The 15,171-nt window shown below is 38.8% G+C and overlaps 2 protein-coding genes across 3 annotated transcripts; one reads left to right on the top strand and one right to left on the bottom strand.

Moving 5' to 3' along the window:
• The first annotated feature begins 1,142 nt into the window (after nt 1–1,142).
• nr0b2a (nuclear receptor subfamily 0, group B, member 2a) lies at nt 1,143–2,753 on the top strand. Its single transcript, XM_079836639.1, has 2 exons — nt 1,143–1,769; nt 1,917–2,753. Exons 1-2 carry the CDS (start codon nt 1,244–1,246, stop codon nt 2,156–2,158), a joined length of 768 nt encoding a protein of 255 aa, XP_079692765.1. The 5' UTR covers nt 1,143–1,243; the 3' UTR covers nt 2,159–2,753.
• A 2,214-nt stretch (nt 2,754–4,967) lies between these two features.
• kdf1a (keratinocyte differentiation factor 1a) lies at nt 4,968–13,825 on the bottom strand. 2 transcript variants are annotated; one of them, XM_079838065.1, is made up of 5 exons: nt 13,561–13,819; nt 12,600–12,697; nt 8,092–9,131; nt 7,925–8,002; nt 4,968–5,763 (listed from the first exon to the last, which is right to left on the bottom strand). In XM_079838065.1, exons 3-5 carry the CDS (start codon nt 9,110–9,112, stop codon nt 5,711–5,713), a joined length of 1,152 nt encoding a protein of 383 aa, XP_079694191.1. In that variant the 5' UTR covers nt 9,113–9,131; nt 12,600–12,697; nt 13,561–13,819; the 3' UTR covers nt 4,968–5,710. The 2 variants fall into 2 exon arrangements, with proteins under 2 accessions (XP_079694191.1, XP_079694190.1); XM_079838064.1 differs by lacking the exon at nt 12,600–12,697 and having other exon boundaries at nt 13,561–13,825.
• Nucleotides 13,826–15,171: the final 1,346 nt, after the last annotated feature.

The raw sequence follows: 15,171 nt of genomic DNA, 5'->3' as shown, positions 1-15,171 counted from the left end.
ATCACATGGAAAATGTGCCATGCTTTAGTGGAGGATTTCTGTTACCTGGTAGAAAACAAACACTTTTATCATGAAAATGACATGAAATCACCACTATAACCAGTAGATGGCTGCAGAGGACCACTCATTTACCATTTCCACTCCCTTTTATTGTTCTTTTTGCGTGTTTTGCTTTGTGGATTTATTATAAAAAATCAATATTATAACAAATTTTAGCCATTTTATTGCACTGAAATTTGAAGTATAGCAAGGGTAGGAAAAGTCACAAAGTCTCATGCCATTTAGATTTCTTAAAATAAATAAATAAGCCCAGATTTTACATTGGATGCGAAACCGTCTTGAATTGCTCCCACGTCATATTATGTAAACTGCATTTATGACAAAGAACTACACAGATGCAGATATCCTAATTTGTCAATAAATGCACACACGTTGATTTTGGCACTGGTACTGCGCTGCTACGGATTGAAGAACAGACTGAATAATGCAGACTATAAAGGCCTCCTAAAATGGGCCTAGTGACGCCCCTGACTCACCTTCATGTCATTCCCATTCCAAACCTTTCTTTCTTCTGTGGAACACAAATCAATATATTTTGAAGAACATTGGGGGACAAAAAATATATATATTTCAAAATATCATCTTTTTGTGTTACACAAAAGAAAGAAAATTATGACAGAATTGTCATTTTTCGGTGAACTGTCGCTTTAATGTCTGCGTGAGCTTCTAAGCTACAATGGTTTTCTGTACTGTGGCTCACTCAGGCAACACTTCTTGAACTAATGAAGTAACAGTCATCCTTCCCGTTCTCAAGGGTCAATAACCTCTTACTTCTCTCTGTTCTGGATTCAACAGTTTGTAGGTTTATAGGCTGTAAGTCTGTAATGATAGGGACCATAAAACTTAAGGAGTCCTTGGTCGCTTGGTACAGCCTGGTGTAATGACATCTGCCAAGATAATATTGCCTCACCTAGAGTATATCCCAGCCTACAGTGGGTTTTGCATTTAAGAGGCCTTATCACCAATTTATCCAATTGCTAAACAGCACAGGGCAGTTGTTTTGTTCACAGCAAATGTCGATTGACTGGTCAAGGTTCAGGAGTTCAACCACATGAATGCTTGTTATAAATAGGAGCCGAGTCAGTGACAGATGTGAGTCTCTCACAGCTTCAGTCTACATGAGGTTCAGGTGTTAAGACACTGTGCCTTTGAGTTCTAGAATATACCACGCGTCTGAGACATCATGGATTGTGAATGTGATTGTTCAGACTACAGCAATGGACAGGCGAACGCCATCCTCTTTAACATTCTCAGCCAAGGCGAGTCCACTCAGAACGAGCTGAACTACAAGCGGGTTCCTCAGACGTGCCACTGCGAGAAACGCAGAAAAGTCTGTCTGAAAACACCCAACGAGACGTGTCAGGTTGCCTCGGACGTGCTGGTCAAGACGATGCACTTCATGAAGAGTTTGCCAGCGTTCCAGCAGCTACCGCCCAAAGACCAGCTCTCTCTGTTGCAGAACTGCTGGGCGCCACTTTTCATTCTGGGTCTGGCCCAGGACAGGGTTCGATTCGAGGTTGATGACATTCCGGCACCCAGCATGCTGAAAAGAATTCTTCTCAACAATCAGGAGATGGTGAACTGCGATCAAGAGCAGCCCACGATTGCAGGCGTGCAGACTCTTAAAGCGTGCCTCAAGAAGTTCTGGAGTCTGGATTTAAGCCCAAAGGAGTACGCTTATCTGAAAGGCACTGTGATCTTCAATCCAGGTACTAACTATTTAAACACTAATTTATATTTAAATGATATTTGATTAAAAAGTAATGGCATATAAAAATAAAATATTTTTTTACCCAAAAGTATTGCTTTTAGCCACAGATTTAAAAACTCACTCACCGATTATTTTCCATCTGCAGATGTACCTGGCCTGAAGGCGTCTCTGTTCATTGAGGGTTTGCAATATGAAGCTCAGCACGCCCTGAAGGAGGTCCTGGTACCTCTTCATCCAGAGGATAGAGGGCGTTTTGCTCGCATCCTCCTCACCGCATCCACTTTAAAGACCATCACTCCGAGCCTCATCACAGAGCTCTTCTTTCGGCCGGTCATTGGTCAGACAGATCTTCTGGACTTGCTGATTGACATGCTTTTCACAAGGTAGTGAACCAAAGACTCACGGACTGCTTGAATTCGGACTTTCAACAGAACATTCTTTTCTCCTGTGTTGGTGGGGAAAACTGAGGTGCAAGCATTGGATGAAAATCACACTACGTTACATCGGAAACATTTGAAAAAAGTTACTTTAGCACGTCTTTGTTTACACAGTTTGATGAAATTACTGCACCTTTGTAATGGTATTTAGGTTACACGTATGTGATTTATGTCTTGGTATTGATTGTTTTTGTTTTTGCCTTTTGATAGAAGCACATCTTTTTGAATGGGATGGATTTTAAAAGTACTAAGTATTGCTTGATAAAAATGTAGAAAACATCTCTGCGCGGTTCATATATTGTCTCTGTGAGAAACCTAGATTGAATCTGAGGAAAACATGTATGTTCATAAATATACTGCAATTAAATCTATTTTTACACATTTTTGCATTATCAGTCTAGTGTTTGCCATATACTTCTAAATCACTTTTATAAATAGTTCTGGAACAATTCTCACAATTATATTTTCATGCTTAAGAGAAGCCCTAAAACAATTTAATTACTGCACATCAGCCTCAAAAAAGTATTTAAAGACTTTTTAAAGACAAAAAAAAAAATCAATGGAGAAAACGTCATTATCAAAGCAAATACTAAAGCAAAACATTAGATCTATGTCTTTTGTTTTAGCATTTCAAAATGAACACATTTTGCACATTCGTTCATTTTGAAATGCTAAAACAAAAGTTCTAATGTTGAAAATGTGTGTTTGTCCAATGTTAGTAGAACATGTTCCTATTTATTGTAATAAATTACACCTGAATTCTCAGTATACGTATATACTGTGCACAGTATGGAACACCCGGGCGCACAATACTGTATCCTACAATGCAAATACAACTTGACATTCCATTTTCAGTGAGATGAATGATAACGGAACGGCACTCTCTTAAACATGCAATGTTGTGTGATTATGTTACAATGTGCAATATTTTTGCATCCTATTCAGTGATTAGTAAACTAGTATTTAATTTAATTCATTTTAACCTGTCAAAGCTTTGCAAACGATAGTTTCTGCATCCTCATGCTTTGCTAGTGTTATACAGAATTCTAAATAACTGTCAAATTGCGCAATTGTAATAGAAAGTTGTGTCTGTTGCTACTTGTTTGTGTAACCAGAGGAAGTCTCATGGTGACACTACGGGGTCAGCGGCACAGAGGTAGATGCAGCATTTGCACATTCAGCACGTAACTGCACATTTGTTTTTATAGCAGTTGATTGCTCAAGTGACTTATAAATTCAATAAAATGACAATAAATTCCATTCAGTTGCTTTAGTGATGTCAGGATGTCAAGTAATATATATATATATATAAATCTGACTGTCTACTTCGTTTTGTTCGCAATTCTAAAATGTTTCAAACATTGCACGTTAGAAAATGAAAATCAAAATGGTTCATTGGCATTTGATATATAAATTTGTGTTAGAATTTGCATTGCGTTGTAAGATAGTGTGATCCTAGCATGGATGGACAAAAGTTATGCACATTTTATGTATTTGCTTAGAGTATGTACACAATATGCAATATATATAATAAGATATTTATAAAAGTTGTATGCTTTTTTGGACAGTCTAAATGTTTGGACTTCTGTACAATTTCTTTACAAAAACTTCAGAATAGTACTCAATTTACAGATTTCCCAAACAAAACCAATGACAAAGAAAGAACTAAATAATCTTAACTTATATCATGACCACACAGACACTTTTTATATCTTTACATATGCTTTCCATAGACGCAATGGTTTTTATTCTGTACAAACTGTATATTTAACCCCCCTACTACACTAAACTTACGAATCATTTCCGAATACATTTTCAAAAAACATCACTTTGTATGATTTGCAACCTCATGGGGCCCGACCAAATGGCCCCACTGTCAAAATTTTCACATTTTACTATCTTTGTAGGGTTTATTTGGTCCTCTAGATGTAGGTTAAACAAATATACACACACACACACACACACACACACACACAGCCTATTATGGCTCTAGGTTCCGGTTCCTCTGGTATGATAGTGTGTACTATGGTGCCCTCTTGTGATGATAAAGGCCAACACAAACTAAAAAGCTGTTTTACTTCATTTCTACACATATAATAAGGAATAATAGCCTATTGCCAACTGTCTTTTTAAAATATACTACATGCAACAATGCATTATATAGAACAAAAACCATTTGAATTAGTATCCGACTACATTGCAGTCACATAGTCTTTCACTATGGTATCCATTTATCTTAGAAATCTGAACTTTTGACATTCTGACCAAACAATTAGCTAAGAAAGATCATGCTATGTCACCATCTCGCAATTGATAGGGTCTAAATTGTCTTACAACTCAAAAGCAATACAACAAAATTATAGCACACACATTTAGCTCCAAAAAGAAAATTATTATGATTAGTCATTTCTTCCAATGAATCCTTAAAAACTGTACTACACAAAAGTAGCTTGACTCGTAAATCAGAGTTGCTGATTTACTGTAGGCGGCATAGTGTCGAAAAGAGGACAGTTGAAAGGGGAATTTTCTCTGGAGTTTGCCCCTCCTCCGCAATGTACAACTCCAACAAACTACTAGGATTTTATTTCCTTTCTATTGTCAAACCAGCCAAACAAGTTCATAGCACAGTGACCTGAGGGAAACAGAGGGAGGAGGCGGACACCAATGCAATCTTCTGAGAAAAATGCTACGCGGTACAGAGAGAAATTTTCTGTGGTTAACACGTACGAGTATAAATATTTCATACATGATACAGGACTAGATTTGTTCACTTTAATAGACAAAATTGAGCATGTAGTTAAAATGAATACAACAAAGAGTAAAAACTAAAAATGAGGGGAAATTCCCTTTTTATTTCAATATAAAAAAAGTTACCAAAAAAACTACATCTATACAAGGTATTGCAAAATTCCACCATACAGATGTGGGTGTCACCTGACCGTGAACAGTCCCAAAAAAACATTATATTGCATTAAAATCGTTTAAACAAAGAACAATTGTTCATCTGAGGCGACATTTGAAGGACGGGCTATCAGAGCAAAGCAGTCCGAAGAACAGCAACTGATTGAAGTCTTTTTGTTGCTATTAATCAGTGCTCAATACAGGCATATTAATAGATACATCACCACTTAGGACGACAGCAGACTTGTCTCCGAAAGTATAATTAGATCCAATACTTAAATACCCTTTGATGCCAAAGGCTTGGTGAGGAAACTTGTCCATTGTGTAACTATCCGCATGGCTTCTGGCAAGGGTAGTAGGGAACCTTTAAGTGCAATTTTTTTTTTTTTTTTTTTTTTTCATTTTGTTTAACATTACACTCTGTAGGAACATGACAGAAGCTGTGCCTAATTCTGAGTGGACCACAGCAGTCTTTGGGCATTCAGAAAAACACAAACTGTCCTTAGCATAATAACTGCTTACACTGAAATATGAAAGGAGCACAAGGACAGTAGATGAACACTAGTTAGGCAGTAGTAATTGAGAGCAAACAGCTGGCGTGTTAGCGCAATAGCGGAACCCCTGATGAATCTGTGGCCGAGCTCGAGTAGTAATCTGTGAAGGAAAAGAACATGTTGGTGTTTACAAGCGGTTTGAAGTTTGTGTATACATTTGAGTGCAACTCGGCATACAACAATTGTTGTGAATAAAGGTACAGTCACATGTAGCGTTGCTAGGCGAATTTTAGCAGGCAAAATCCAGTCATTTCAATGGAAATCAGTAAGAATCTTTAATCGGTTTGAGTTTGGTGCACTATAACATGCGAATTGATTGTCGACCAATAGACCTTATTCAGAGCAGCGCCATGACAGGTATGAAAGCGAGGCTGTGAGGGATAGACTTACCGTGTTTTCATTGGCATCACTTTTATTATTCAGCATAAAAAGCTGTATAAAGCCCCTAGTTCAAAATTTTACACAGCTCATGTTGTCTGGAGTTTTTTGTCTACTGAAATTTCTTGGAAAGTTATTTTTGCATCAGCAGAACAATCCAAAAACACATTAAATAACAGTACAACCCACTAAAGAGATGTATGCTTATCCCTCACAGGCTCGCATTCATTCCCGTTAAAAATCAAATATGACGCTGTTGTAAGAGCCCTGTCCCAAATGGCACACTTCGTATGCACTCAGGCCCTGTACCAAATGGCACCCGGCCTAAACCCTTACAGTCTTCCTACGAGTCTGCACTTTTGTGACGTAGCGCCACTTTGACTGTCAAGCGCAAATGGGGCGCTCACAAGCACACTTCTGAGACCTAAAATGACAAATGGGACACCCTACGGTCTCGTGGACTTAACGGACATGCACACACGGCTGCCATTTTAAGTCCACAAGACCGAAAGTGCATATAAGTGTGCCATTTGGGACAGGGCCTTAGGGTCTTGTAGGGTAGGGTGTCCCATTTGGTTTCAGAAGGGAGCTCGTGAGCGCCCCCTTTGCGGTCGATATCTGTACTTTTGCAGAGCCCGCACTGAAGTGAGCCCCGCAGCCGACTTCTTCCCAACAGTCAAAGTGCGTTACGTCACGAAAGTGCGGACTCGTAGGAAGACCGTGAGCGTTTAGGGTGCCATTTGGGACAGGGTCTATAGCAAGCCTTTTGATTTAGCAGTGACCTCTATGTGGGCAGTGTTTCGTAACTTCACAACAAAGCAAAATGGAACATATTTACTCTAGTTTTGTATAAAGCTCCAGTACAGCAGTTGTGTATAAAACTACACTTCAGTATTATAAAATGATTCCCATGTGTTGGTTTGTTTGCTTTGGAAGTTTATTTCATCGTCAATATTAACACATTTCATTCATAGTATTTGTCACATTTGGTCCGGTTATCTTTCACTTGCGAAATATTGCAGGGCAACATTAAATGTGACTGCACCTTAATGCCTTTCTGCATAATCAATAAAACTGAACTACAATTTTAAGTAAAAAAAAATTTCAATATATAGTTTTGTATTGTTTGTAAAGAGACCCCACATTTGTACACATCTCTATCATAAAAAAATTCCAAAGCACAACAATTCCACAGAAAAGTGAGACCTTCAGACAAGTTACATAATGAGAGCAACACCATTATGTGAGGAATGGTAGATGTGATCTGATATGGAGGAATACTGGATAAACTGCTTGGAGGCAAGCTAAGGCCCCTCAAGAATGCTTGTAAAGTGAGGTGAGAAGCTTCACGGTCAGAAGCTTTAGGCCCAGCAACTACAGTTTATGGAGGGATGGGTGAGGACATTATTCTTTGGGGGGGGTGAAGATCAAAAGCAGGAATGCCAATTTGAAAGTAGAGAATGAGAAACGTTTGGAAATGGAACCATTACAATAGGGCATTGAGAAAAGAATACCCCATCCTCAGGGTGCAATTCCACCATGTTCATATCCCGATACAGAATTGACATGGCACCATGGGCTGGGAGTAAATTATCTGTTCACATCAAGCCATCTAAAGGCTAATTCAACCTCGCTGACCAACGGTGACAGTCACCAGATTACAGTAGGTCACTTCTCTGACATTCCAAGACCCGACAAATGCAGATGCGGAAAAACAAATGGAAACAGACACACCGACATGGGTAACACATTGATCCGACAAAACAAGGCAAACATGTCTGTTGCCTTTGGTCAAAATTGGCCAGTACAGTGTGAATTGGCCCCAACATGGGGGCTGTACTAGAACATAAATTATAAGGAGAACCAAGAATGTTGACACTTACTTTTCCCACTGTGGCCTCTCATATTTCGGGCAAGCTCATCTGACGGTGTCAATTCAGACACTAGCACCTCGGGATCCCCTGCAGGGAAAGAGGAATATCATCAAAAGACATTCAAAACATCATCGTTCCCTACTGACACTCTTACAAAAAGAACTACCATCACTTACCATAACTAAAGGTTAAGGTCATGGTCTCATTCCCACTGTCGGGCAGCGTTCCATCCCTCCTCCCGTTAGTATGCTGTATTGCATCATGCGATTTATAGTCTTTGCTTTTGTAACCTTTTGAGGACTTGTTGCGGGTGCTGATGCGGATGACACCGTGAACCAGCCGGCACTCTGCTTCCTGCTCCTCCAAGTTGTAGTCCTGAGCAATGCTGTTGATCAGATCGCTGATCTCATTGGTTTTACGAGAGAAGGACACATCAGATGTGCATTTTGCCAGCTGCTCAATCTGGTGCATTTTATAAAGTTCTAGAAGCTTTTTAGTGATTAGCGAGTCGATATCAGTGCCGCCATCATCCAGGTCATCTAGATCCAAATCCTCCCTAGAGTAGATACTGGTATTACTGATAGGCCGCTGGTTGTCACCCTTCCCTGCTGTCCTGGTCCGCCGTGGAGGTCCCTCGGAGTTGACGGGGTACTCCACCTTCTTGCCAGCGAAGTAGACGTCGCCATACCTGAAGCTGTTAGAGCTCGGTAGCGCCCTCGGCTTGCTGGGTTCAAGCCCTACACCACATGTGGGGTTGGACAGTGCCAATCCATTGGGCTTCCTGGGTTCTGGGTCAGGTTTTAAAGTGTTGTCAGTGGAGCTCTCATTGGGTGGCAAGCAAGGTTTGCGCGACCCATAAAGCCCGCAGGTGAGAATACAGCACAGCAGAGCTTTGCAACCACTCCAGCCGAGGGAGGCACACGAGCCACAGGCTTGAGTACCCTGAGGAGAGTCTGCAGATCCTGGTATAAAGCCCAGGGTTTCCGAGCCTCGTCCATTGGCGTAGTGAGGATGGGTTTTACAGGGGAACTGCGAGTCTATGCAACGAGGTTGCTCGCTGTAGTTCTCCTTGCAGGTCTCCTGACTTGTGCTGCTGTCCCTGGAGTATGTGCGGTTCTGCCTGTAGCCATCAGCCTTAGAACGGCTTGAGCTAGGAGGACGCGTCTTGTGATGTGTTCCTGTGCTGTGGCCAGGCATAACTCACCACATTCAGGACCTGCAGGAATGTGGACATAAATGCATCAAGATTGATCAGAGCTGAGAAAGTTCACAAAACATTGATGCTTAGGCACATTTCAAGAGCCAATATTATCAGGCAGTGGTGGAAAGAGTGCTGAAAAAGCATACTCAAGCAAAAGTACTGTTACTTGTCAAAAAATGTAGTGCTAGTAGAGTAGAAGTACCTGTCCTAAATACTACTCAAAGTAGGAGTAAAAAGTAGCCCTTTTAAAAGTACTCAAGAGTAGGGAGTATTATGCAATGAATGTTATTCCACCTTATACCCTGCAAATTGAAAATGTAGCTTACTCTTTTATAGATGATTCTCAGAGATCACCAACAGTATTTCAGTATTTCTCCAAGTTTTATTTTTGACTGCTAGCACTAAAAATACAGCTATGTAATATTTGAGAAAGCAACCAATAATCTGATAACATTTATGACAACCGTTCTGTAGAGGCTTTCTTGCGGTTGATTAAAAAAGGTTGCAAAGCGTTGTACATGAACAATTTTACGTTAAAAAAACAGTTCTTTCTTTTCAAGACGCATTAATTGTACTGCTTTGATTTCAATGGATGTTTTCTCTGTAAAAAGAATACACTTCACAATGAAAATAATTTGTTTACAATGAAAATAAATCTGATGTTTTATTAAAGTTATTTGCTATATACACAGACAAAAATTTTAATCGCCATGTAAGAACACATTACATTAAAATATGCACTTTAATAAGCCGACAGAAAGCAGGTTAATGCGTTTACATGCTGAGCGAAATCGATGTAAGGGACAAAAATCAAGCAGTGAATACGTTTACATGGACAGCAGTAATCTAATTATTGACCTTATTCTGAATAAGACAACATTCTGATTAAGGTGTTTACATGAGTTGCTTTTAGAATATTCCGTTCATGTTCCCGTTTTACATGTTATAGAACATAGCTCGATTAATGACACGTCATTACGTCCCCATGCCATGCTACGCTGTCCGACGTCCAATCATATCGCAACTTTGCCAGGGGTGTTAAAATTCAATGGGCTCAGGCAACCCGCTGTAACTTTACCTGCGGGTGTCACTGTTGGAACGAGTGATTTTTATATATTTTATACATTAAAAAGTATATATATATATATATACGTTGTTTTATTTTTGTAATATTATATATTGTCTCAGAGACACTGCACATCTTGCCTCTTTCTTGACAGGCTACATTTCGAATAATAGGTTTGATTAATGATGAAAACATTTTCAAAATCGTGATTGTTTTTTCCTGCCGTCGAGCCACAGGCGTTCACTTAATGACCCATATGGCTCGCGAGCCTAGAGGTTCCCGACCGCTGTTGTAAGCAGACAGTTTGGTCACAATTATAAATATGGTAATACAGATACAAATTTATTGTATTTTACTTTTACAATGAGCAGAATAATTACAACAAAAAGAAAAATATATAGAGGAGGCAGTGTCAGAATGAGCTGTCAAGAAAGACACGCACCATAGCAACACGTCATGGCAACGACATTTCAGACTGACAGATACGTAAAAGATAAACGTTTGAACGCTTTGTTACTGCTTTGTACGCATTGTTATATTAATTATAATTCACATTCTGTTTTATTGGCCGCAATATTATTGATGATTGTTGGGAGGGGCACTTTTGATTAATTTGTAAAAAGGGCAGGGGCACGAGCCCCCAAAGCCTTCCCCTCGGCACTTGCCTGGTGTGTATGTGTGTCCTGTCACAAAATGCGGCGAAAACTGCTACACAACGTTAATTGTTAGATTAAGGTGTGTACATGTCTGTAATGCTCTCCGGTAATGCGACTAAAATAGGCATACGCCACATGTCTTAATTCGATTTACATTTACTTCGAGTATGACTTTAACCGGATTAAGGTCATTCGAAATCGCTGTTTACATGGCAGCTTCTTAATCAGAGTATTGTCTTAATCAGGTTAATATCGGAGTGTTATTGTCCATGTAAACGTACTGAGTGACGATCGGTTAATGCCTAATGCACTTTGAAGCCTGGCAAACAATCACGCTAAATTAAGTGTTTCCAGCAGATGGCACCGCAAAATCGTGCAGCGCTAACAGAATACGTAACATTTGTGCGTGTATTAGAACATTTTATATTCTGCAGTCAATTTTTTGTAATTATTTAAGGCAATTTCACATGCATCATACAGTAACCAGCGTGCCTCTCACTCTAGGCTGGTCGCTATCATGGTTGATTTGACGCATGGAGTCACAGGACTGATTATTCGCCTTAGCCAAAATCACATTGACAGGAAAAAAAATAAACATAATGTAGCAATGGCAGGTTTAGGGAAAATAGCGTAGTAAAAGTACCGATACAGCACTTAAAATGTACTCAAGTAAAAGTACACTGTTTTTAAACTACTTAATAAAAAAGTACAATTCCTGAGAAAAACTACTCAATTACAGTAATGAGAGTATTTGTAATCTGTTACTTTACACAACTGTTATCAGGTTGCAGAAATCATACCGCACACATAAACAGCGCAGCTCAATCGTAGAACGGGCTCATGAATGTCATTTTACATTTATTTACATTTATAAATGAGCGGAGTCTGTTTTTGCTGAACATTGCACGCATGATTAAAATACACCATTATGAACATCTTTTGCCGTTGCAGCAAACAGCACTTCAATCTCAAAAAATAACTTTTAGATTTGGCCATTAAATTACAACTCTTGTAATTATGACTCTCCATCCCCCCCCCCTCCCCCTCCCCCTCCCCCTCCCTTTTTTTAGGCCTTCATTAACACCCTGGAGCCTTATGGATTACTTTTATGATGGATGGATGTGCTTTTTTGGGCTTCAAAATCTCATGTACCTTTAACTCCTATTATAAAGCTTGGAAGAGCCAGCATTTTTTTTTTTTAAATATAACTCTGATTGCATTTGGCTGAAAGAAGAAATCATATACACCTAGGATGGCTCGAGGGCGAATACATTATAGGATAATTTTCATTTTTTGTTGAACTAACCCTTTAATGTGGTCTTTCTCCTCACATAAAGTAAATTTCATGATCATTAAGTTTGTAGTTCTCAATCAAGTTCTCGATAGCCTAACCATTTTATGTCATTTACGGCTGTGTTATTAAAGTACTTATGTGTTGCTGTTGCAGTTACTCTGTAGATGAAAGATATGTGAAACAGGTCTTGTTATGCAGTATTTCAAAGAAATGTTCAAAGCAAAAACAGAACAAAACAAAAAAATCAGTGTAAACAATGACTGCAAAGAAAAATGACCAATGTTATTTAGTGAATATAGATAAACATCAAAGTGTTAAACAGGCGATGAATTCTTCTTTCTATGTTCATTGCACAATGACTTACTTAACCCTGGAGATATAACTGCAAATACAACACACTCGTGCAATGGTGAAATCAAATAATGCAAGAATGTTTATCATCAACATTGCACCAATATATTACTGACCATATGCTGTGTCAAACTACTGCGCAGTGGATTCCTTCATTCTGTGCATTGTGCTCCAAAAGGCATTTCAAACATGTGAACAGCAAGCTGATCTGCATCTAGATAGCATAGAGTGGTTGTTTATTTATACGAGCCTGGAACATGTGAACATGGTTTGGAGCGGTTATATCAGCACAACCATATCAAGATGTTAATAATATTACTCATGAAATAAAAGCGAATATTGAGCTACATCTTAGCATGTTTACATTGAGGAAAGAGGGTTTTCTTTGGTGGGCAGGAATTACTCGATCATCAAGTTATTCATTTTTTTACATGCGTTTTTTAAATACACTCCCTTGTGACTTCACCTTTCATACAGTCAGTGTTTGGCTTGATTTTTGCTTTCTTTGTCAAGAGTGATGTGTTTTCTATGAATATGGTCAACGATTCTCAGAAAGCAACATGCCATCCAAAACTGTGAATTCCAGATATAGATGATAAGTATTGTCATTTGTCATCAACCTTTGACAGATAGCCTATAACATGGATGGGGAATGAAATGTATAGAAATGTCTGCTTATTTGTTTCTGTTCATTGTGAGTATACATAGAGTTAAGTCAGGCGGAAAGCAGGCATGTAAAGTGCGCTCTGGCCAGTCCCAAACACTTTATTTGGGAGCATTTCAACAGATGGAATATGCATTGCCTCTATTGATTGATAAATGCAGTTTGTCTGTCAAGTACAATATTGAATTCTTCATTTTTAGTCTCGAGTGTCTCTAGCTGTTCTCGTCTGTATGCCATGGCTGTAAAACAACAATATTTATCGACTTCACTGACACATTTATGGCTATCGTGACTTGGAAATACCCCTTACACCCACTCTAGAACGCGTCCACCGGGTTCCATTGATTGCGAGCGTTGTATTGAGTCGCTTCGTGTCACAGAGCAGATGGTTTGTCAAAGTGTCAGACACTTACCGCATAGGCTCGGATGAAATCTTCAATTGTTTTGAACGCAACTTCTAGTCGTTCAAGATCGCGGAAGTAGCCGAGTGTGAAATATTTTCCTTTTGACTCCTTAAAACTTCCACTTTATCGAGCTTTGTTTTGATTCATTGACTGGAAATGGGTCAAACGTGTCGATTTCGTCGCGCAACACGCGCTTTCAGATTCTGCTCATACTAAAGCTTTGATCGGTAAGATTCGTTCCTTCGCCCCGCCGTGCCGTATTTTACCTGCGGCTACAGGTAAATCCAACGCCCACTTACAGGTAAGCAGTGACGTCAGTCCTTCAAACGGATGTTGCTTAATCCTCCCAAATACCTTTTGTTCTTTGACTTTTGCTTTCCTTTTAATCATGTAAAAACATGAATATAATATTTTCAGCGTTTATACCGTATAGAGTGGGGAAAGTAGGCTGTGTTCTTGGTTCATTTGTTCTTAAACACAAAAAATAATTCAAACAATCACTTTATGATATTACAAGTGCCATTCATTCCTAACTATAAGTCTGAGGTAAATCTGAGGTATTTGTCATGCACCAAACTCGAAAAAACATTTGTAACAGGTTAATTTTTAGTTCTCTTGATCTAATATTCATTATTTGCATTAGGGACATGCAGTGCTTATCTAGATATGTCATTTTTACAGTAGGCTATCTTAACCCATTTAATCCCACTGGTCACAATTGTGACCACAAATTTTCCTCACATATTTTAGTGTGGTATTAAAAAGCAACTTCTAATATATATTAAAAAAAAATTCATGTATAATACCAATTTAAGATGTCTACATGAGTTCTGGGCAGGTCTAACATTGTTGGGTAGTTTGGTCATGTGACCACACACATTTATTTCTTGGTACTGCCATCTTAACATAAGGAAGACGTGAAAGCTCAGAAATGACAGGCACATTTTCTAAGTTAATTTTTGAATAGCTCATACATTTTTTTTTGCACATTAATCATGAAAGGGTTATCTATACATACATATTGTAATTATATGAATACATGGTTTATTCTGTTGTCAGGCTGAAGATAAATGAAGACGGTCACAATTGTGACCGGTGGTATAACACAGGGAGTCTATGTCCACTATATGTCATTCTGTGTTATTCACATGAAATCTCTTTAAGACTGAACTGATTTCTATCCATCTATCCATCCGTCCATCCAGCCGTCTGTCTGTCTGTCCTGTCTGTCTAGCTATACTTCTGTCTGTCTGTCTGTCTATACTTCTGGCTGTCTGTATGTCTGTCTGTCTGTCTGTCTATCTGTCTGCCTGTCTATCTATACTTCTGTCTGTCTGTCTATCTATACTTCTGTTTATCTGTCTGTCTATACTTCTGTCTGTATATACTTCTGTATCACAATTGTGACCAGATATAAAACCCATTTTTCATGGACTTTTCAAAAAAATTTTTTACATAATTGATATTGATTGTTTAATATCCTTACAAATACCATACAAATTCATATGTCATCTCTGGGGAAAATTTGGGATTAAATGGGTTAAATAAATGTGAGTAAAAGTCAATTCATGTCTGTCTGTCTGTCTGTCTGTCTGTCTGTCTATCTATCTATCTATCTAT

This window comes from Gobio gobio (genome assembly GCF_949357685.1).
Source record: "Gobio gobio genome assembly, chromosome: 15".
NCBI lineage: Eukaryota > Metazoa > Chordata > Actinopteri > Cypriniformes > Gobionidae > Gobio > Gobio gobio.
This window is presented reverse-complemented; position numbering and strand designations above follow the sequence as displayed.

Excerpts from the sequence above, each read along its gene's own strand:
- nr0b2a (XM_079836639.1), top strand. The coding sequence starts at position 1,244 with ATGGATTGTGAATGTGATTGTTCAGACTACAGCAATGGACAGGCGAAC. Across the intron at positions 1,770-1,916 it reads CACTGTGATCTTCAATCCAG|ATGTACCTGGCCTGAAGGCG; the intron begins GTACTAACTATT and ends TTCCATCTGCAG.
- kdf1a (XM_079838064.1), bottom strand. The coding sequence starts at position 9,112 with ATGCCTGGCCACAGCACAGGAACACATCACAAGACGCGTCCTCCTAGC. Across the intron at positions 8,003-8,091 it reads GACCTTAACCTTTAGTTATG|GGGATCCCGAGGTGCTAGTG; the intron begins GTAAGTGATGGT and ends CTTTCCCTGCAG. Across the intron at positions 5,764-7,924 it reads GAGAGGCCACAGTGGGAAAA|ATTACTACTCGAGCTCGGCC; the intron begins GTAAGTGTCAAC and ends TTTCCTTCACAG.